This window comes from Cebidichthys violaceus, unplaced genomic scaffold (assembly GCF_023349555.1).
Source record: "Cebidichthys violaceus isolate CVI_PGR_0920_01 unplaced genomic scaffold, fCebVio1.0.p SCAF_129, whole genome shotgun sequence".
Classification (NCBI taxonomy): domain Eukaryota; kingdom Metazoa; phylum Chordata; class Actinopteri; order Perciformes; family Stichaeidae; genus Cebidichthys; species Cebidichthys violaceus.
The window spans coordinates 279,527-301,921 of NW_027176295.1; the positions used below are offsets into that span (position 1 = coordinate 279,527).

The window sequence follows — 22,395 nt, forward strand, 5'->3', positions numbered from 1 at the left end:
AAACACACACACACACACACACACACACACACACACACACACACACACACACACAACACACACACACACACACACACACACACACACACACACACACACACACAATTAAGTCCTGAAAACAACGTTTTTTTATATATTTAATTTTCTTTGTGATTAATTTAAATGTGAGTCAAACATAAAAGATGAATCATTTCACATTCATACAAACATTCATACAAACATATCAAATATTTAAGTTTAGTAGATTAACAAGACTTAAATAAAATGTAATAAAACAACTAAAACGTAGCTCTAAAAACAGAAGAAAATAGGAAAACTAAATCATATTAAAAGGATATTTTGGACGTTTCTCTCTTTTATTTCACAGAAAACTGAATCTCGTTGAGTTTTGGAAACATTTTTAAAAAAACGTCACCTTCTTTTACCGATATTAGAAACATGAAAAATCAATAATATTGAAATGAATTGTTAGTTGAAGGTTTCCTTTGATTTATTCATTCGCAGTAACATCATTATAAACTATAGAATATGAAGCATTGACGTAGATTAAAGCCAACAGGATGTAGAGCAACATTAATGCAACATTAATATTAATCAGAAACATTATAAAACATTTTACTCATCAATCAATACTTTTACTTTTACAGCATTTAGCTTACAATTCTTTTTTACTTCACTTTACTTTAAAGTGAGTATTTTCACTGCGTATTTGTACTTTTATTGCAGTAAATCTGATTTTCATTCACTTGTAAACGTCTTTAAATGAAATATTAATATAAAAAAATGAAATATTAACACACATACAGTTTAAAGTCGCTGTAAAGATTTTTAAAACGTTCATTTATGAGTTATTTTAAAATCACAACATGTATAAATATAATAAAGACACGATGTGTATCTATCTTTATATATATATATATATATATATATATATATATATATATATATATATATATAATAAATAATAAATAATATACATTTAAAAATTGTGAAAATGTAAATAAGAATAATAAATAAAGTTAATTTAGAGTGGAATGTTTTCAGGACATTAAACTCGATGGTTAATTTGGGTTTATTATGACGCAGGCTTATGACACAACCTCATCAGTGACATCATCTTTGTCATGACCTCATCATCATCTTCATCACTGTCAATCATCATCACTTCCAACATTCCCACCCTCCTCCTCCTCCTCGTCATCCACTCGAGCAACAAAATGGCTGTCTATGAAATGAAATATTGCTTCTGCGCATGCTCGGCGCACCTCTGCCAAGGAGGGCAGGGCAGGTATCTCTCTCTGCGCGAGCCCGTCTGACTGACAGACACTCTCGGCTCCAGACTCCAGCGCGCGGCGGCAGGAGGCGCGAGGACACACCGACCGATCCCCCGCCGCTCTCTGCACAAACCCGGCTGCTGCTCCGAGGACCTGCGCTGCCCCGGACACTTTGAGAGGAGTTAGTTGGTTTTTAATTGCTTTTGTATCACCTGCACGCGGAGCACAGAGCGGACTCTGCAGAGACACCGCCCCGGACACACAGGTGAGAGAAACACGTCCGCCGCCCCACCAGGTGCGACAGAATCCGGATTGTTTGTGTGTTTTTACGCACGGGGACTCTTGGAGAGAGTTATGGCTCTCCGGGGGAAACTGGGAATCTGAGCTCCCCGAGTCCGAGGAACTGGACTAACTGGACGCCGATTCGTTCACATCTTCACCATCGTCCTCCTCCGCGCAGCTCCAGGTGCTTTACGATGTTCCACCACAGCAGCAACAAGAAATGCTTCACCATAGAGTCTCTGGTCGGGAAGGAGGCGAGCGGCCACAGCGGCGGCTCCGGGGACGAGCCCATCCGGCCCACGGCGCTCCGGTTCCCTGAGTCCCTGCACCCCGCTGCCGCCGCCGCCGGGGTCTTTGGCTCCTGCTTCCAGGGGAGCAGCGGGAGGACTTTATACTCGGCCGGGCCGGACATGGTGCTCCAGGAGCCCGGGACGCACATGCACCCGCTGCAGATCCCCCCGCAGAGCTTCTTCAGCCCGCAGCACCGGGACGCGCTCAGCTTCTACCCGTGGGTGCTGCGGAGCCGGTACCTGGGCCACCGCTTCCAAGGTGAGCCGGGAGGAGGGAGGGGGCTCCGTGCTGCACCTTTACACTCTGTATACATGCGGATTCATGTATTTATTTATGCTTTTCTCCCGGTGCTTCTCTGTGAATTTAAACAGCTTCAATCACTTTGTTGTTGTTATAATAATTATTATTATTAACATTCAGTGTTCATTTTCTAATTTAATTAAACTAACAGAGCTCTCTAACATGATAAATAGTGATCAGCTAATGATGATATTATCGGTAGTATTAGTAGTATTAGTAGTATTAGCAGTATTCAGTAGTAGTAGTACTGCAGTATTTGAGTTGCAGTGAAATCATTTTTCAGAGTGAATCGTGTCTGATAAATTAATTGATGGTATTATTGATTTAATATACAATAAATATCAGTCTGTTACTGTTTTATCAGCTGTTAATCTTTTAACAATTAGATTTCTTTATTCATGTTTTCTTTCTTTGCTAAAAGATTTCTTTCATCCTGATGACTCACTGAGAAACCCCCCCCCCCCCCCCCCCCCCCACTGAGCACGAGCCATTTTAAACAATAAATCATCTCTTCTCTTATATTAGGATTTATATTATTGTTGTTGTTAATCCGACAGGAAACAGCTCGTCTCGTGCTGAAATGCTCGTGCTTGTATTTGTGGCTGCAGCACGAGCGACCTATAACCTCAAATACTAATATCCCTAAAATAATAATATTCTCATTAATATAGCAATTGTTTTTATTGTAATAATGATAATAATAATAATAATAATAATAAGGTGGTGCTCAGTTATGAATCTACAGTTTTCTGTAATGTTTCTCTTTTTAATGACTTAAATCTTTTAAATCATAAAGTCTTTATTGAAACAGACTCCACTAAACATTTATGTTACATTAACTTTAAATAACTTTAATAACTTTAATAACTTTACACGTTTCTTTCTCTTCAGGCGGAGTTTCTTCTTCTGAAGCTTTAAAGAGTTTATTTTGTTCATTTTAATGTGAATTAAACTCAGTGGTAGTTTTTAATGTTTAATAGAGATGTAAACGGATATTTCAATACAAATGTTAAATTGATTTCATCACATCCGGTCAAAGTGTTGGAATAGAGAAGACACGTTTAAAACCGAGTTATTTTTATTGTTTCTCTCATAATTAAAACGAGAGTTGAGTCAGAGAGACTCACGAGGGGTTTTAACTTCACGGCCTGTTTATTAAACCACAGAAGAAGAAACTCATTCCGTGATTTAAACAGTTCTGATGACTGAGACTACAATCTGCTCTTCACAGAAAACTGATTCATGAAAAATAAAATCAACTTAAATCAATAAGTTCCGACGTGAGGATCTGGCGGGAAAAGAGTTGACGTGAATCTCAAATATGAGTTCTTCTTCTGGCGCGATGCATTGTTTTAATTGTTTCTGTAGTTTGATTCATAATTCAACATTATGTTTATTGTCTCGAGGAAACATTTAAAAGTGACGCAAGAATCAACAGCAGCCGAGTTCTGACGTCAGAGCCGCTGCAGCGATAACAACAACAACAACAATAATAATAATAATAATAATAATAATGATAAAAAGTGACGTGAATAAAATACTTCAGAATGTTTCAGAGATAAAACCGTCTCTCTGTGTCTCACAGATCAGAAGAAGACAAATAATAAGAAGTAAATCATAATCTATTGATCCAGAGTGTGTCAACATGTGGGACGCGACCCAGCAGAGGGCGGTCAGGGGATTATTAAAATCATTATGTGTGATTAAATATCTCTAAAAATAAGAAAAGAAAAACAATATAAAACAGTCGAGTTGAGTTTGATTTATTTAAATTAAAAGAAAATAAATAATCAAAATAAAGAATCGGTCTGTAACAATAAATGTAGTACATTAAAATAAATAATATTTGGATGTTTTTAATGCAAAAAATAAACAAAATACATTTAAAACAAATACAAAATAAACAGTTATTGTACATTGAATAAATAAATAACATTATGTAAATAACTGAGTAGAAAAATATTTCACATTCAAATTGACATTTAAATATTAAGCCTCATTAAAAGCAGCTGAACGTAGTTTAAACAGATTATTTTAGTAAACAGAAGAAGAAGAAAGTCTTTTCATCTCAGAGATGATTTAAACTTAACATCAGTTATTCTTCATTAAAGAGCTAGAATTAATAAACCAATCATATCTATTCTTATATTTTATATATAATGTTATTTCATCTCCCTATGAGGTGGAAACAGAGTTTACTTCATGTAACTGCACTGGTTTATTATACAGGTTTATTATTTATTATACTGGTTTATTATTTATTATACAGGTTTATTATTTATTATACTGGTTTATTATTTATTATAGTGGTTTATTATTTATTATACTGGTTTTGTTATTTATTATACAGGGTTATTATTTATTATACTGGTTTATTATTTATTATACAGGGTTATTATTTATTATACAGGGTTATTATGTATTATACTGGTTTATTATTTATTATACAGGGTTATTATTTATTATACAGGGTTATTATTTATTATACTGGTGATCTCACGCTCGTATTTTATAAAGTGATGCAGAAGCGACCTGTAGCCTAAAATAATCCTGTAGTATTCCTATAAAATGAATATATATATATATATATATATATATATATATATATATATATATATATATATATAAGATGAATCTAAAACATGTTTTAAGGTGAATCATCTGTAACATTTCAGATATTTATTTTTTATTATGACTTTAACTCTTTCTTGAGATTAAAGTATTATTTAGACTCACAACTGTTTTATGATCCATCAGAATGTGTTTGTCACCAGACTCCACTAAACATTCCTCATAAGATAAAACAAACTTTAAACAACTGAATCTGAAGTTTCCAAATCACTGAAGAAATGCAATCTTTAGTTTAAATAGTGACTCAGTTCAAACAAGCTTTATTGACACAAAACGACTCTTTAACAGATTGGTGAATGTCGCTGTCAATCAATATTCTTCTTCTTGGGTTTAGTTCCTTGTTATGCTTTATTATCACGCATCACGTTGTTATTATTATCATTAGGAAATAATCTACAGATTTTTATATCCAACAAATATATTAAAGCTCTATAATAAAGAACAAGTTATACATAATAAATGAAGCCAACTTTCAAACCTTTTAAAGATATTTTAATATTTTATATCAACATTTTATGAAGTTAAAATCTTCTAAACGAGGGTCAGTTTTTACTTAAAGTTAAGAACATTCTTCTTATATATTTTTTCCTGTTAAGAAAATAGAATAGAAAAATCTTAATAATAATAATAATAACATAATATTAATTCAAATATTACTTACTGCTGCTCTCTGGTGAAAAACATCTCCAGTTTTGGGCGACTTTGGAATTGTTTAGTGAAAATTCTACTAATTTGTAATCTCGACCTAAAACATGTCACGATGCTGATGAAATATATTATTCATAATATAAGTATAATATAAATATTAGTAAAGGTTGTATCAAGCCTTATGCATGCTGTTAAGACTACCCCTAATGCACGCTGTTACAACGGCCCTAATGCACGCTGTTACGACTACCCCTAATGCACGCTGTTACAACAGCCCTAATGCACGCTGTTACGACTACCCCTAATGCACGCTGTTACAACAGCCCTAATGCACGCTGTTACGACTACCCCTAATGCACGCTGTTACAACAGCCCTAATGCACGCTGTTACGACTACCCCTAATGCACGCTGTTACAACAGCCCTAATGCACGCTGTTACGACCACCCCTAATGCACGCTGTTACGACTACTCCTAATGCACGCTGTTACGACGGCCCTAACGCACGCTGTTACGGCTACCCCTAATGCACGCTGTTACGCCTACCCCTAATGCACACTGTTACAACTACCCCTAATGCATGCTGTTACGACGGCCCTAATGCACACTGTTACGCCTACCCCTAATGCACGCTGTTACGATGGCCCTAATGCACACTGTTACGACTACCCCTAATGCACGCTGTTACGACCACCCCTAATGCACACTGTTACGACTACTCCTAATGCACGCTGTTACGACAGCCCTAATGCACGCTGTTACGACTACCCCTAATGCACGCTGTTACAACGGCCCTAATGCACGCTGTTACGACTACCCCTAATGCACGCTGTTATGATGGCCCTAATGCATGCTGTTACGACCACCCCTAATGCACGCTGTTACGACTACTCCTAATGCACGCTGTTACGATGGCCCTAATGCACACTGTTACGACTACCCCTAATGCACGCTGTTACGACGGCCCTAATGCACACTGTTACGCCTACCCCTAATGCACGCTGTTACGATGGCCCTAATGCACGCTGTTACGACTACCCCTAATGCACGCTGTTACGACCACCCCTAATGCACGCTGTTACGACAGCCCTAATGCACGCTGTTACGACTACCCCTAATGCACGCTGTTACAACGGCCCTAATGCACGCTGTTACGACTACCCCTAATGCACGCTGTTACGATGGCCCTAATACAGACTGTTACGACCACCCCTAATGCACGCTGTTACGACTACTCCTAATGCACACTGTTACGACTACCCCTAATTCACATTGTTACGACTACTCCTAATGCACGCTGTTACGATGGCCCTAATGCACACTGTTACGACGGCCCTAATGCACGCTGTTACGACTACTCCTAATGCACGCTGTTACGACGGCCCTAATGCACGCTGTTACGACTACCCCTAATGTACGCTGTTACAACGGCCCTAATGCACGCTGTTACGACTACCCCTAATGCACGCTGTTACGACGGCCCTAATGCACGCTGTTACGACGGCCCTAATGCACGCTGTTACGACTACCCCTAATGCACGCTGTTACAACAGCCCTAATGCACAATGTTACGACTACCCCTAATGCACGCTGTTACAACGACCCTAATGCACGCTGTTACGACTACCCCTAATGCACGCTGTTACGATGGCCCTAATGCACGCTGTTACGACTACCCCTAATGCACGCTGTTACGACGGCCCTAATGCACGCTGTTACGACGGCCCTAATGCACGCTGTTACGACTACCCCTAATGCACGCTGTTACAACAGCCCTAATGCACAATGTTACGACTACCCCTAATGCACGCTGTTACAACGACCCTAATGCACGCTGTTACGACTACCCCTAATGCACGCTGTTACGATGGCCCTAATGCACAATGTTACGACTACCCCTAATGCACGCTGTTACGACGGCCCTAATGCACGCTGTTACGACTACCCCTAATGCACGCTGTTATGACAGGCCCTAATGCCCGCTGTTACGACCACCCCAATGCACGCTGTTACGACTACTCCTAATGCACGCTGTTACGACCACCCCAGTGCACGCTGTTATGACGGGCCCTAATGCACGCTGTTACGACGGCCCTAATGCACGCTGTTACGACTACCCCTAATGTACGCTGTTACGACTACTCCTAATGCACGCTGTTACGACCACCCCAGTGCACAATGTTACGACTACCCCTAATGTACGCTGTTACGATGGCCCTAATGCACGCTGTTACGACTACCCCTAATGCACGCTGTTATGACAGGCCCTAATGCCCGCTGTTACGACCACCCCAATGCACGCTGTTACGACTACTCCTAATGCACGCTGTTACGACCACCCCAGTGCACGCTGTTACGACGGGCCCTAATGCACGCTGTTACGACGGCCCTAATGCACGCTGTTACGACTACCCCTAATGTACGCTGTTACGACTACTCCTAATGCACGCTGTTACGACCACCCCAGTGCACAATGTTACGACTACCCCTAATGTACGCTGTTACGATGGCCCTAATGCACAATGTTACGACTACCCCTAATGTACGCTGTTACAACGGCCCTAATGCACGCTGTTACGACTACCCCTAATGCACGCTGTTATGACTGGCCCTAATGCCCGCTGTTACGACCACCCCAATGCACGCTGTTACGACTACTCCTAATGCACGCTGTTACGACCACCCCAATGCACGCTGTTACGACTACTCCTAATGCACGCTGTTACGACCACCCCAGTGCACGCTGTTACGACTACCCCTAATGCACCTTGTTACGACGGCCCTTGTCCACGCAGTTTGTGACAGGTCCTAATGTGCGCTGTAACAACAAGCCACAGAAAACGCTGTCCTCTTCCTCCTTCACCTCAGACACATTTGTATTCATTAGCTGGAAGCAGCTGACAGCCTCCACTTAGCTCACTGTTCAGGTGGCATCTCAACCTGTGGTCTGGGGACAATTGCGGGTCCTTGAGGTGCTTCATTTAGATACTGTTCTTAAGAGTTTTTCTCTTCTTCATGCACTCTGAAAATGACTGAAACTTTCTGATTGTTTTGCCTTTCGAACACATGCACACATGCACGCACGTACACGCACACACACACACACACACACACACACACACACACACACACACACACACACACACACACACACACACACACACTGACAGGTCTGGACTTGTCAGTGCCAGGAGAGCCTGATGTGCCATCTGCCCCAACAACCCTCCTCCTCCTCCTCCTGTTCTCTCTATTCCTTGACTCCTCTTTTAGCTTCTTCCTCTTCCTCTTCCTCTTCCTCCTCCTCCTCCTCCTCCTCCTCTTCCTCTTTCTCTTCCTCCTCCTCTCATGTCCCTGGACTGTGAAGTATCAGGCGTTCATGTCGGAGCTACCTTCTGTGTGGTTCTGCAGCTCCTTCCATCCTGTTGAACAGGAAGTGAGGCTTTTAAATGTTTCTGATGTGTTCGTAACAAACAGTAGAAGAAGAAGCGGGTTGTTAGCATTATTAGCAGCGTTAGCCGCTTCACTTTGAAAACAGACAAAGACAAAAGCAAAACCACCAAATCAACCTGTTTGATTGACAGAAAGTAGTTAATCTGTTTACATTCTTCGTCTTCTTCTTCTTCTTCTTCTTCTTCTTCTTCTTCTTCGTCTTCTTCTTCTCTTCTGTCATCACAGCAGCTGAAGCCCGAAAGAATCTTATGGAAAAAAAAATACATATAAATTGATTTGGCTACAAATGTAGATTTGGGATTAATTTCTTAGAATTTTGGTCTGAATGTGTTTTTGTCTCCAGCCTGAAACGTTTAGATCTCATTTCATTGTTTCCACCTTATTTCCAGCAACTCTTATAAGTAATAATAATTGAATATAAAAGGTACAAAGGATAAACTTATGTTGCATGAAGACAAAGATTACAGATCCATGTGAGCTTCTTCATCTTCAAGGAAACATTTTGTCTAACTGGAAGTTTTTTCGTTTTATTTCATGTTTGCAGAAACAAGCTCTTAGTTGAAGTAAAGTTGTTTTAGTCTGTGGTGACAGCAGCTCAGCGTCGTGTTTTTATAGATTTGGTGGAGCTGGTTTGAACTCACAGCTGAGAAGCTCTGAAATACAAATAGTTATCTTTAAACCAGACGGACTCATCTTTACAAACTTGAGTTGTTTGAAAGCAAAAACCTTGTTCAAGCTGAATTAAAAAATGTTCACAAAGACCCCAAATCTGTCAGGTTGAATTTTTTTGGGTCTTGTAATAAATAAATAAATGAATAGCTTCAATGAAGTGGCAGAAAGGACAAATATAATTAGAGGAGTGTGCAGAATAATTTGAGTAAGAGCTCTGAATGTTTCTTTTTATTGATCTGAAGGACAGACATGTGTTGTTGTTGTGAGTGTGAGGGAGTCTCCACTGTCATTAGGCAGCATGTCATCATTACCTGCCTCCAGTTCGTCAGCTGCTGTTGTTCAAAGAGTTAAATTCATCAAGCTGAAGCTCATCAGAGAAATCTGAAACATGACGTCACTTCTGTGACTCGGTCAGACAAATCTTTGAAAGACAATGTTTCCTTCTTTTCTAGTTTCTAGAATGATCTACAGATCTGAATATTAAGTAGGTAGTAGTATCAACAGTAGGAGTATTAGAGTATTAACTGCTCTTAAGTCTGCATCTGGTGAACTGAACTTGAGAAGAAGAAAGAGAATGTTTGAAGTGTTTATTAGGCAGCGATGCTTCGGTCTGCTCACGTGTTTTTTTCCTGCAGAAAAAGAGTTTACGTCTGAATCGTGACAGACGATGTTGTTTCCCTTCAGAGGAACATTTCAGTTTGAGTCGTGAACTTTTAACAGTTTGTTGTTCGCTGCCTCTGACCTCCGCGTAGCCTCGGTGCTGTTGTTACGTTAAAGTCTCGTCTCGGGTTCTTTCACATTCAACAGAAATCAACCGTCGTATTTGCAAGCCGAGCTCCTCTGAGGCGGCCGTTGACCTCCATCAGCCACGGCTCCCGACTGCCACTTTGCATATGAATGACACTGTTCCGGCGCTAACGTTGGCTAAAAGGCGTGAGCACGTGTCGGCTTTCTGCGCGCCATCATTGTCTTCCTCGCCTCCTCGAAGCCGCCGAGCAACCGACTTTTTTGCGTGCCGGCGCGTCGCCGACTCTTTTCAGCCGCAGCGGTTGAGGAGAAGTCGTGCGTAGATTTGTTTTTATGTAAAATATTATTGTGATATTTACGTGCGATTTCAATAAGCGGTCAGAAAAATAAAGCAGACGTCGTATGTGGGTTTGGAGCGAAAGCGAAGACACAAAGAGAAACACAACGTCCATTTTTACCGACATTGTTTCTCTCGGACTCGTCTGATAAACAAATGAGTTTTTTATATTTCTGTAACCTGCGACGGTCCTAGTGGTCAGAGATCAAACCCTTTAACCACTTCAGGAAAAGTAGAAGTACCACATGGAAAAATACTCTTTACAATGACCAATATTTTACTGGTCTGAAGTAAATGTATTCATCCAGTTGAGATGAAAGTTTGTAATGTTGTCTTTGGTTTATTTTTTATTTTTCTGTGCTTTGCATGATCTCTAAGTGACTCCAACTATATCAGATGAACAAAAAAGTATTTCCTCTGAAGGCAAGGCAAACATTTTTATTTATAACACTTTCCGTTACAATTAAACAATGTCATTTAGTTTTATCTATCATGTTGGTTATTTCTTTTTGTCTAAAATAAGTCAGAAAAACGTCAAGTTACCAGATGATTTATCTCAAACATAAAGATGTTCAGTTCATTGAGAGATTAAAACTTTGCACATTTAAGAAGCTGGTTAGAAGCAAGTGTCAAATGCAGACAACAAGTTCCCCCTTAATGGGATAAATATAGTATAATAACATGAAAATAAAAATTAAAAAAGCTTCATAGCTTCATAGCAAAAGTCATAGTATAGTATGTCAAAAAAAGTCATAAAAAAGTCATAGTATAGTATGTCAAAAAAAGTCATAAAAAAGTCATAGTGTAGTGTTTGTAATATATGTTTCAAAAGTGACTAGCTCACTGGGTAAAAGGGTTGTCTGGGAACCACAGGGTTGATGGTTAGATCCTTGGCTGGGACATGTTCTGAGTCGAAGTGTCCTTGATCACTGTCCCCCTCATGGGCAGCCCTCTGCTCCCTGGTACGGGGATGGTCAAATGCAGAGAACAATTTCCCCCTTAACGGGATAAATATAGTATAATAAAAAGATTCATCATAATATTTTATTTGTTGGATCGATTTAAGTTTCAAGTTATTTATTGTCTTCGATCTCAGAATCCCTCCTATAAAAAGAAATGAGTTGTGAGGCTTGAAGTTGAGGTGAAGTATAAAGTATAAGTACAGTATAAATACATTTCCTCAACCAGACCATTATGTCCAGATTCTTGGAAGTAGTTAGTTTGAACATTTTCTCAGACTGTTTGCATCTTTCTAGACTATATATCTGTAAAAGTTAACTTCATCTGCTGTTTTATCAGCGTCAGTGTTAGAGTCGTCTTCCAGCTGTTCAGGCAGTCTGATTACAAACGTGACATCATTTAGATTCCTCTTCACTGCAGGTTTTTGTTTGTTAATCTCTGTGCTGTTTGTATTCAGGGGATGACAGCAGTCCTGAGAACCTGCTGCTTCACGGTCCGTTCTCCAGGAAACCCAAAAGGATCCGGACGGCGTTCTCTCCGTCTCAGCTGCTCCGTCTGGAACGAGCCTTCGAGAAAAATCACTACGTAGTTGGAGCTGAGAGGAAGCAGCTGGCCAGCGGGTTGTGTTTGACAGAAACGCAGGTAAGCATCATGGGAAACTGAGGAGGAGGAGGGCATGATGCAACATTTTAATATCTGGGGTGACTGTGGCTAAGTGGAGAGCAGGGCAGCCTTTCAATCAGAGGGTTGGTGGTTCAATCCCCGGCTCCTGCTCTGCTAGTCTCATGCCAATGTGTCCTTGAGCAAGACACTTAATTGTAAGTCTCTTTGGATAAAAGTGTCTTCTAAATGACTGTAATGTAATCTCTTATGAGAATAAGAATATTAAAAAGTAAGAGAAATAAAGCAAAACATAAGTTTTCTTATGTTATTAAAAGTAATGAAAAGTAAAAGTATATTTATAAAAAAATCATAAAAAAATCAGTATACATGTCAAAAAAGTCTGTCATTGAAATATATCATTGAAAATCATATTACAGTATGTCATAAAAAAACATAATATAGTATGTCATAAAAAGTAATTTCATAATAGTTCATTAAAAAAAGACATTGTATAGTATGTCATGAAAAGTCATGAAAGTAATTTTATAGTTTGTCATAGAATAGTATAGCATGTCGAAAAAAGGAAAAAAACAGTCATAGTATAGCATGTCAAAAAAAGGAAAAAAACAGTCATAGTATAGCATGTCGAAAAAAGGAAAAAAACAGTCATAGTATATAGCATGTCGAAAAAAGGAAAAAAACAGTCATAGTATAGCATGTCGAAAAAAGTGAAAAAACAGTCATAGTATAGCATGTCGAAAAAAGTCATAGTTTAGCATGTCGAAAAAGTCATAGTATAACATGTTAAAAAAAGAGCAGGAACCGGGGATCGAACCGCAACCACACTGATTAAAAGGTAGCCATGCTCTCCTCTTAGCCACGGTAGTATAGCATGTCGAAAAAAGTCATAGTATAGCATTTCGAAAAAAGTCATAGTATAACATGTTGAAAAAAGTAATAAAAAAGTCATAGTATAGTATGTCGAAAAAAGTCATAGTATGTTGAAAAAAGTCATAAAAAAGTCATAGTATAACATGTCGAAAAAAGTAATAAAAAAGTCATAGTATAGCATGTCGAAAAACGTCATAGTATAGTATGTCGAAAAAAGTCATAGAAACACTCATAGTGTAGTATGTCGAAAAAAGTCATAGTATAGCATTTCGAAAAAAGTCATAGTATAGCATGTTGAAAAAAGTAATAAAAAAGTCATAGTATAGCATGTTGAAAAAAGTCATAGTATGTTGAAAAAAGTCATAGTATGTTGAAAAAAGTCATAGTATGTTGAAAAAAGTCATAGAAAAGTCATAGTATAGTATGTTGAAAAAAGTCATAGTATAGTATGTTGAAAAAAGTCATAGTATAGTATGTTGAAAAAAGTCATAGTATAGCATTTCGAAAAAAGTCATAGTATAGTATGTAGAAAAAAGTCATTGTATAGTATCTCGAAAAAAGTAATAAAAAAGTCATATTATAGTATGTCGAAAAAAGTCATAGTATAGCATGTTGAAAAAAGTAATAAAAAAGTCATAGTATAGCATGTTGAAAAAAGTTATAGTATAGCATGTTGAAAAAAGTTATAGTATAGCATGTTGAAAAAAGTCATAGTATAGCATGTCGAAAAAAGTGAAAAAACAGTCATAGTATAGCATGTCGAAAAAAGTCATAGTTTAGCATGTCGAAAAAGTCATAGTATAACATGTTAAAAAAAGAGCAGGAACCGGGGATCGAACCGCAACCACACTGATTAAAAGGTAGCCATGCTCTCCTCTTAGCCACGGTAGTATAGCATGTCGAAAAAAGTCATAGTATAGCATTTCGAAAAAAGTCATAGTATAACATGTTGAAAAAAGTAATAAAAAAGTCATAGTATAGTATGTCGAAAAAAGTCATAGTATGTTGAAAAAAGTCATAAAAAAGTCATAGTATAACATGTCGAAAAAAGTAATAAAAAAGTCATAGTATAGCATGTCGAAAAACGTCATAGTATAGTATGTCGAAAAAAGTCATAGAAACACTCATAGTGTAGTATGTCGAAAAAAGTCATAGTATAGCATTTCGAAAAAAGTCATAGTATAGCATGTTGAAAAAAGTAATAAAAAAGTCATAGTATAGCATGTTGAAAAAAGTAATAAAAAAGTCATAGTATAGCATGTTGAAAAAAGTAATAAAAAAGTCATAGTATAGCATGTTGAAAAAAGTCATAGTATGTTGAAAAAAGTCATAGTATGTTGAAAAAAGTCATAGTATGTTGAAAAAAGTCATAGAAAAGTCATAGTATAGTATGTCGAAAAAAGTCATAGTATAGCATGTCGAAAAAAGTCACAGTATAGTATGTTGAAAAAAGTCATAGTATAGTATGTTGAAAAAAGTCATAGTATAGTATGTTGAAAAAAGTCATAGTATAGCATTTCGAAAAAAGTCATAGTATAGTATGTAGAAAAAAGTCATTGTATAGTATCTCGAAAAAAGTAATAAAAAAGTCATAGCGTAGTATGTCGAAAAAAGTCATAGTATAGCATTTCAAAAAAAGTCATAGTATAGCATGTCGAAAAAAGTAATAAAAAAGTCATATTATAGTATGTCGAAAAAAGTCATAGTATAGCATGTTGAAAAAAGTAATAAAAAAGTCATAGTATAGCATGTTGAAAAAAGTTATAGTATAGCATGTTGAAAAAAGTTATAGTATAGCATGTTGAAAAAAGTCATAGTATAGCATGTTGAAAAAAGTTATAGTATAGCATGTTGAAAAAAGTTATAGTATAGCATGTTGAAAAAAGTTATAGTATAGCATGTCGAAAAAAGTCATAGTATAGCATGTTGAAAAAAGTCATAGTATAGCATGTTGAAAAAAGTAATAAAAAAGTCATCGTGTAGTATTTCGAAAAAAGTAATAAAAAAGTCATTGTGTAGTATTTCGAAAAAAGTAATAAAAAAGTCATCGTGTAGTATTTCGAAAAAAGTAATAAAAGTAGTAGTAGTGTAGTATGGTGCAAAGAAATTCATAAAAAGTCTAGCTTGAAAATATGAGAAATGGTTGGATGGATGAAAACTAATTGTCTAAAATATGAATGACTGAATAAATAAATTCATTGATTCATAAACTCTCTGTAGAAAATAGTAAAAGTAAAAATGAAACATTTCAATAATATTTATAAATGAATTATATAAACTCCACAGAGAAGAAATACAATTCTACCACAAAGTACGAGGGATGAACAAATTCAGAAAATAAGCATTTTAAAATATTTAGTAGACATATTTCAGTCGCAGCACATCAATATGTCAAATAAAAATAATAGTAAAATGACAAATATAACTTGGGAAGTGAGTCGGCGGTTAGTCATCGCCAAGGCGCTCCCTCCGCCCTTTTTCTCAGGAGTGATTGACAGTGTTTGTCATCAGGTCGTTACGGCGATAAGAGTCCTGGCGTCAGTGAAACGATGTGAATCATCCACGATTATTTATTGTCTCATTTCACAACAGGAAGAGAAAGAGAAAGAGAGAGAGTAATCCATCAACAGCTATTAATCGCACATAAATTACACTTCTGCAATCATTGCACTTTTATAGACAATGATGATTGAGCGATCAGCGTTCCTTTAGGAGATCTCAGGGCTTTGATCCAAAACCTCTTAAAAGGTTAATAAACGGCTTTCAACTTGAAAAAGAGATATAAAAACTGAGCTGACGATTTTATTAAATCCACCACGGTGAGAAATATTCAGATCTTTACTGCAGTGAAAGAATATACATTTAGTTAAAGTAGTTAAAGTAAAAGTATTGAATGATCAGTAAAATTATTTCCTATTCTATTTGATGTTTCTGGATTCATATTCCTGCTGCAATAATGTGTATGTTGCATCACAACTCCTTTATACCCTGTTGGCTAGTTTAATCTTCCAACATTCATCATCAACACATAAAGGAACACTTCATCCTTCAGTTTATCACAAACACTCAACATCAACACATAAAGGAACACTTCATCCTTCAGTTTATCACAAACACTCAACATCGACACATAAAGGAACACTTCATCCTTCAGTTTATCACAAACATTCAACATCAACACATAAAAGAACACTTCATCTTTCAGTTTATCACAAACATTCATCATCGACACATAAAGGAACACTTCATCCTTCAGTTTATCACAAACATTCAACATCGACACATAAAGGAACACTTCATCCTTCAGTTTATCACAAACATTCAACATCAACACATAAAAGAACACTTCATCTTTCAGTTTATCACAAACATTCATCATCGACACATAAAGGAAAACTTCATCCTTCAGTTTATCACAAACATTCAACATCGACACATAAAGGAACACTTCATCCTTCAGTTTATCACAAACACTCAACATCAACACATAAAGGAAACACTTCATCCTTCAGTTTATCACAAACACTCAACATCAACACATAAAGGAAACACTTCATCCTTCAGTTTATCACAAACACTCAACATCAACACATAAAGAAACACTTCATCCTTCAGTTTATCACAAACACTCAACATCAACACATAAAGGAAACACTTCATCCTTCAGTTTATCACAAACACTCAACATCAACACATAAAGGAAACACTTCATCCTTCGGTTTATCACAAACACTCAACATCAACACATAAAGGAACACTTCATCCTTCAGTTTATCACAAACACTCAACATCAACACATAAAGGAACACTTCATCCTTCAGTTTATCACAAACATTCAACACATAAAGAAACACTTCATCCTTCAGTTTATCACAAACACTCAACATCAACACATAAAGGAACACTTCATCCTTTAGTTTATCACAAACATTCAACACATAAAGAAACACTTCATCCTTCAGTTTATCACAAACATTCAACACATAAAGGAACACTGTATTTTCAGTCTGTTATTAGTACTTTTACTTCAGTGAAACATCTTAGTACTCCTTCCACCACTGATGTACTGAGTTTCTGTAAGTTTAGATCACGTCACACTCCTGAAAAGTATTTTCATTTTACAAAAGAATCTCTTAAAGTTACAAGAAGTCCGACTTGTATTAGTTGTTTTCTCAGAAGAGTGAATTTCTGGAAACAACAACAGGAAATCACCTCCTCAAACGTTTATTCTAGTGAGTTTAAATTGTCCGACTCGTCGTGGACAGATTTGAGCGACGTGGAATCATAATTACTGAACGTGTCGTCCCACACGGAGACGACGTCGTATTAAAGAGACACCTGAGGCCGAAGAGCTCATGTTGCGTAATCTGTCAGCCGGGACGTGTTTTAACAGTGAGGGTCATGTTTTACCTGCATACGGATATTAAATCACTTTTAGTACTATTACTGTCAGTGGCAGACGGAGTACTGCAGTATTAGTAGCTGACTGATGTTGACAGAAGAAGTAATGCACTTCAGCTAGTACGTTGAAGTACTGTGTTAGTAGAAAGAAAGTGTTAATACATATAAAATACTTATCTGTAAGTAAAAGTCCTCCATGAAAACTACTTAGTTAGCTGCTTTTATATTTGTACTTGAGTACTTTATCTTTATACTTCTTATCCTCTCTGAGTATTGAAGTGAGTCTGTAACTTTTTAATACTTTTCTGTCATGAATAAAAAGTTTAATTAGTAAGAAATAAAACACAAGCGTTGTACAAAGTCTTCACAGCTACATGTAGAAGAATAATACCAGTTTTTAACGATGTCATTATACTATTATCTAGTTTTATCTCCAGCAATACATCATATTTATCAAGACAAATTTCCACTGAGGTGGACAATAAAATCAGAACCATATTAAATATATTTACCTGTATTAAGACACACCTCTGTCTCTGTATCTCTCTCTCTCTCTCTCTCTCTCTCCCTCTCTCTCTCTCTCTGTCTCTCTCTCTCTCTCTCTCTCTCTCTCTCGCTCTCTCTCTCTCTCTCTCTCTCTCTCTCTCTGTCTCTCTCTCTCTCTCTCTCTCGCTCTCTCTCTCTCTCCCTCTCTCTCTCTCTCTGTCTCTCTCTCTCTCTCTCTCTCTCTCTCTCTCTCTCTCTGTCTCTCTCTCTCTCTCTCTCTCTCTCTCTCTCTGTGTGCAGGTGAAGGTCTGGTTCCAGAACCGCAGGACGAAGCACAAGCGTCAGAAGTTGGAGGAAGAGTCTCCTGAAGCTCTGCAGAAGAGGAAGGGCAGTCAGCACATCAACCGCTGGAGAGCAGCCACACAGCAGCCGGGAGGAGGGGGGGGAGGGGAGGATGTGGACGTCCTCAGTGAGGACTAGACTGCAGCAAACACACACACACACACACACACACACACACACACACACACACACACACACACACACACACACACACACACACACAATGACAGACATCTGGATCACTTTAAAGGTGCGTTCAGACCAGTATCATCAGATTAGATCCACGTGAACAGGATTAGCTACTTTAGCTCGTGATGCTAACAGCTCAGTGTTAAAGGTCTCAACGGAAGCCCTGAGACGTTTCTGTAAATTAAAAGCTCTAAATAATACATTTGGTGTCTATAACAGATACAAATACAAAGAAGAAAGACAGCTGACCTTCATGAACCTGCACAAACTTTTGTAAAAAGCAGACACTGAACTGAACGAAGCCAAATTGAGCTCTCTGCACCAGTGACGCAGTGACGACGAGGAAACATGAGCTGTAATTAATCTGTAAGATTTGAGATTGATTCATTAAAAATGTAATTTAAGTTTTTTAGTCTAAAGCGAGCAGAACTAACTGTCCAAGTTACTTCACCTTTTTCATTTTAACAGGAAAAACAAAAACACTGACGCCATCTTTTGTGACTTTGTGGAATCATTCGTGATATTTGTCTCTGGTTTGGTTAAAAGGTTCAGCGTATAAACTAGATCAATAGGAAAGTGTTTTTACACGATAAGACACTTCAATAAAATCAATCAAATTCTCTTTTTCTTTCACCCTGAGGGCTGCGTTCCAAAATAAAACCTGATGTTGCACCATGACATCATTCCCTCTCTCTGATTTCAACATGTTTCACTAAACGTCGTACTTCTGACTCATGCATCCAGTAAAATGCACGACTGAATTCCACCGCCAATGGAAAGTTACCAAAAGCAACATATGGCGATCGGACCGACGGCTGCTTCCTGTTCAGACGCGTTTGCTGGATATTACTTTTGCAGGTTCGTCTCACGTTTTGAGGAAATCACAATCTGCCCAAAAAACATCCGCAAGAAAGTCCTGACGACGAGTTTAGAAACCTGGAATCACTATTTAAAGTTTGATTACAGCTCAAGTTTCTCATTGACTGACAGCATAACTAAAACATGTCCAACTGTCACACTAAATTTATAAAAGGATAACATGTAAAACATAAAGACAGTGATATTTAGGCTTCATCTGATGTCATATTTGTTACTTTTTGGACGTTTTATTATATTCTTATCTTTTGTTCCCGACACAGATTTAGAGACGACACAAACTCACACACACACACACACACACACACACACACACATACACATGCATAGCAGCACATAAAATCAACACAGAACGCAAACATAACTCACCTTTCCGAGAACTGATGGATGTCCCTGAAGGCATCGCGCTCATGCAAACAGCAGGAAGTCAAAACTGTCCTGTTAAAAATAAGGATCAACAACAACAACAACAACAAGAGTGAAACTCTGATCAGGAGCTTAAAATAAGAAACTGTTCCTTCCTTCCTGCTGGAGTCGGACTGACGAGGAGATCTGACGCAAAAAATAAAAAACAAACAGGAGTCCAAACTGTGGTCACAGCTGTTGACTGAACACTCTGCGTGGATTTTTTTATTTTTATTTTTGGTGCCAAACGAAGCCAGCGTTCCTGAAAAAACTCAAATAAAATAGAGAGACGATTGAAGCGAGAGGAGAAGCTGGTTTGTGAGCGTCTGTCTGCAGCAGACGTCTGAGAGTCTGAAAGAGGAGAGAGGTTTCCTCCAGGAGAAGATTCCACCTTAAACACATTAACTCTGGTTGTGATGTTCTTTATAATCAAGCCTCCATTTACTCCTCTAACTTTACTCTCTACGACACTTTTATGTTTTAGTCCAGAAGACGGTCAGATGTACTTCCTGGAGTCACCAGACTTCCTTCATAAAACAGGTTTTACACTCTGAGAAACGTCGTTTGAGTTTTACTTTGACAGAAATGTTCCAGGTGGTCTTTGTCAACTTGTTACGGTGGAACACGATGATGTAATCATTCATGTGTTTATTGGTTGCTAATAATACAACTATAATAATTTATATCATCACAAAAAGACGCTGATAATCCAGGTTTTTAATCCAGGCTACATACACACACGACACTCAACGTGTTGTTCAGTCTGGATTCGAGTAATTATGTCAATGTGGCGTATTAAAGTTAAAACAGGTTGTTCATTAATAATAAAAATAAATCTAGTTAGCGACAGAGCTAGTTAGCGTTAGCGTGTAGCCTGTCAGCTAGCATGTTTTCACCTCGCTAACTCGTCCCACGAGACGTGAAAATTAATCTCTGCATTTAATTACATTTTGCACCTTAATGAAGAACAATTAGTATTGAATGTTAAACTGATTCTTGTTTGCATCCAACAACAATAAATCTTCGAGTCTTGGACACTGGCAAGCGGCCAAAGGCTCATGGGAATTGTAGTTGTTGTTGTAACAAAGATTATCATTTGGTCGAGCTAATTGTCTAATTTAAAATGTGGAGAGAAAACCTTCAGACCTTTAATAAGAACAGACGTGTTAATAATTTATATTTATTGAACATTTAATGTTGAATGCAGACATTATAGTTTTTTATTGGTATTTATCAGTTTCTAGGTGCTAAACTCTTCAGTTTTTTGGGGCTTTACAAGTTGACAAAAACCACCTGAAAGCCTCGACGTTCATTCTTTGTGGAACGTAAACAAGTTCAGCAACAAAACAGGAACATTACAACATTCCTTCAGCACAAAATAACTAGTGGAACTTGCTGAACATCACAGACGGATGCTATTTTATGAGTGGAGTTTAATTTGTAGATTCAAAGTTTAACTTCCTGTTGGAGGAAACTGAAATCTTCACTTTTAACGTGTTTCCACAGTCTCTCCTCTAACAACAGAGTTTCTAAACTCTACGAGAATCTATCATTTTCTTCCTGTCAACAAATCTCACGTCCGTCTCTTAATGTGGTCTGACTTCCTGTTTGTAGCTCATTGGTTCCTACTGAAGACGTAAACCTTTAAAAACACAAACCTGTAGTTCCATGTTTAAAACAGCTGGTCGCTGTAGTTTTTATCCAAACAACAGGAGGAAATAATACACTTGTTGGGGACTACTTCCTGGGGCGGATTAATCCACATTTAGGCCTTTTATTTACTGGGGTTTGGTGACGAGAAGAGAAATATAAAACCGTGAACAATCAGGTCTCTCGTAGAGAGGTTTAGCCTCATGCAGCAGCGCATACCCTGCTCAGCGGCACTGCGGCAGAGCCAGAAACCAGCTGATCCCGGAGCAGTTTGAACCGTTTTTAACTTCTCATTCTGCTGGTTAGATGTTTTCTTTCTTTTGGAAAAATGTAGGTATTTATGTAAAAAAATGGATTTGAGAAAAAGTATTCTATGCATCTGTTGTGTATATAATAATAATAATAATAATAATAATAATAATAATAACAATAATAATGATGATAATAATGATAATGTGTGGACTGTTTGTTTCTCTCACTGCATCCGTTCATCTGTTTGTTTCTTCTTCCTGGACAGATTTGCCTCATCATCTTATGTAGCACTTCTTCTTCTTCTTCTTAGTCAAATCTATTTTTTCATCGTTTTAGGATCGAATGCACTAATAACTGTACGACTCGTTTCCTCTCAGAAGGGAGGACGCACAGCAACAGAGGCTTTGTACTTCCTGTGTTCGGATTTGGAAAAAAATATCAATAAAAGGAGACGAAATCAAAAGTTTTGTTGTTGTAAATCTGATGATTGAACGGCTCGTTGTGAAATATTTGAGAGTGATGTTGTAGATCTTTGGTTGAAGTTAAAATGATTTTACAAGACGAGAAAACAGAGAATGGAGAGTTCACTGATGTTATATGAGATATGAAAATGATATGAATATTACAACTTAATTTTGATTCACGGCCATTTTAATTTGTATTATTATTATTATTATTATTATTATCACTATTATTATAACTATTGGTT

The 22,395-nt window shown here is 37.5% G+C and overlaps 1 protein-coding gene across 1 annotated transcript; it reads left to right on the forward strand.

Moving 5' to 3' along the window:
- Positions 1-1,402: 1,402 nt before the first annotated feature.
- Positions 1,403-21,815, forward strand: emx3 (empty spiracles homeobox 3). Its single transcript, XM_068707068.1, has 3 exons — positions 1,403-2,105; positions 12,049-12,233; positions 18,273-21,815. Exons 1-3 carry the CDS (start codon positions 1,751-1,753, stop codon positions 18,450-18,452), a joined length of 720 nt encoding a protein of 239 aa, XP_068563169.1. The 5' UTR covers positions 1,403-1,750; the 3' UTR covers positions 18,453-21,815.
- The last annotated feature ends 580 nt before the right edge of the window (positions 21,816-22,395 follow it).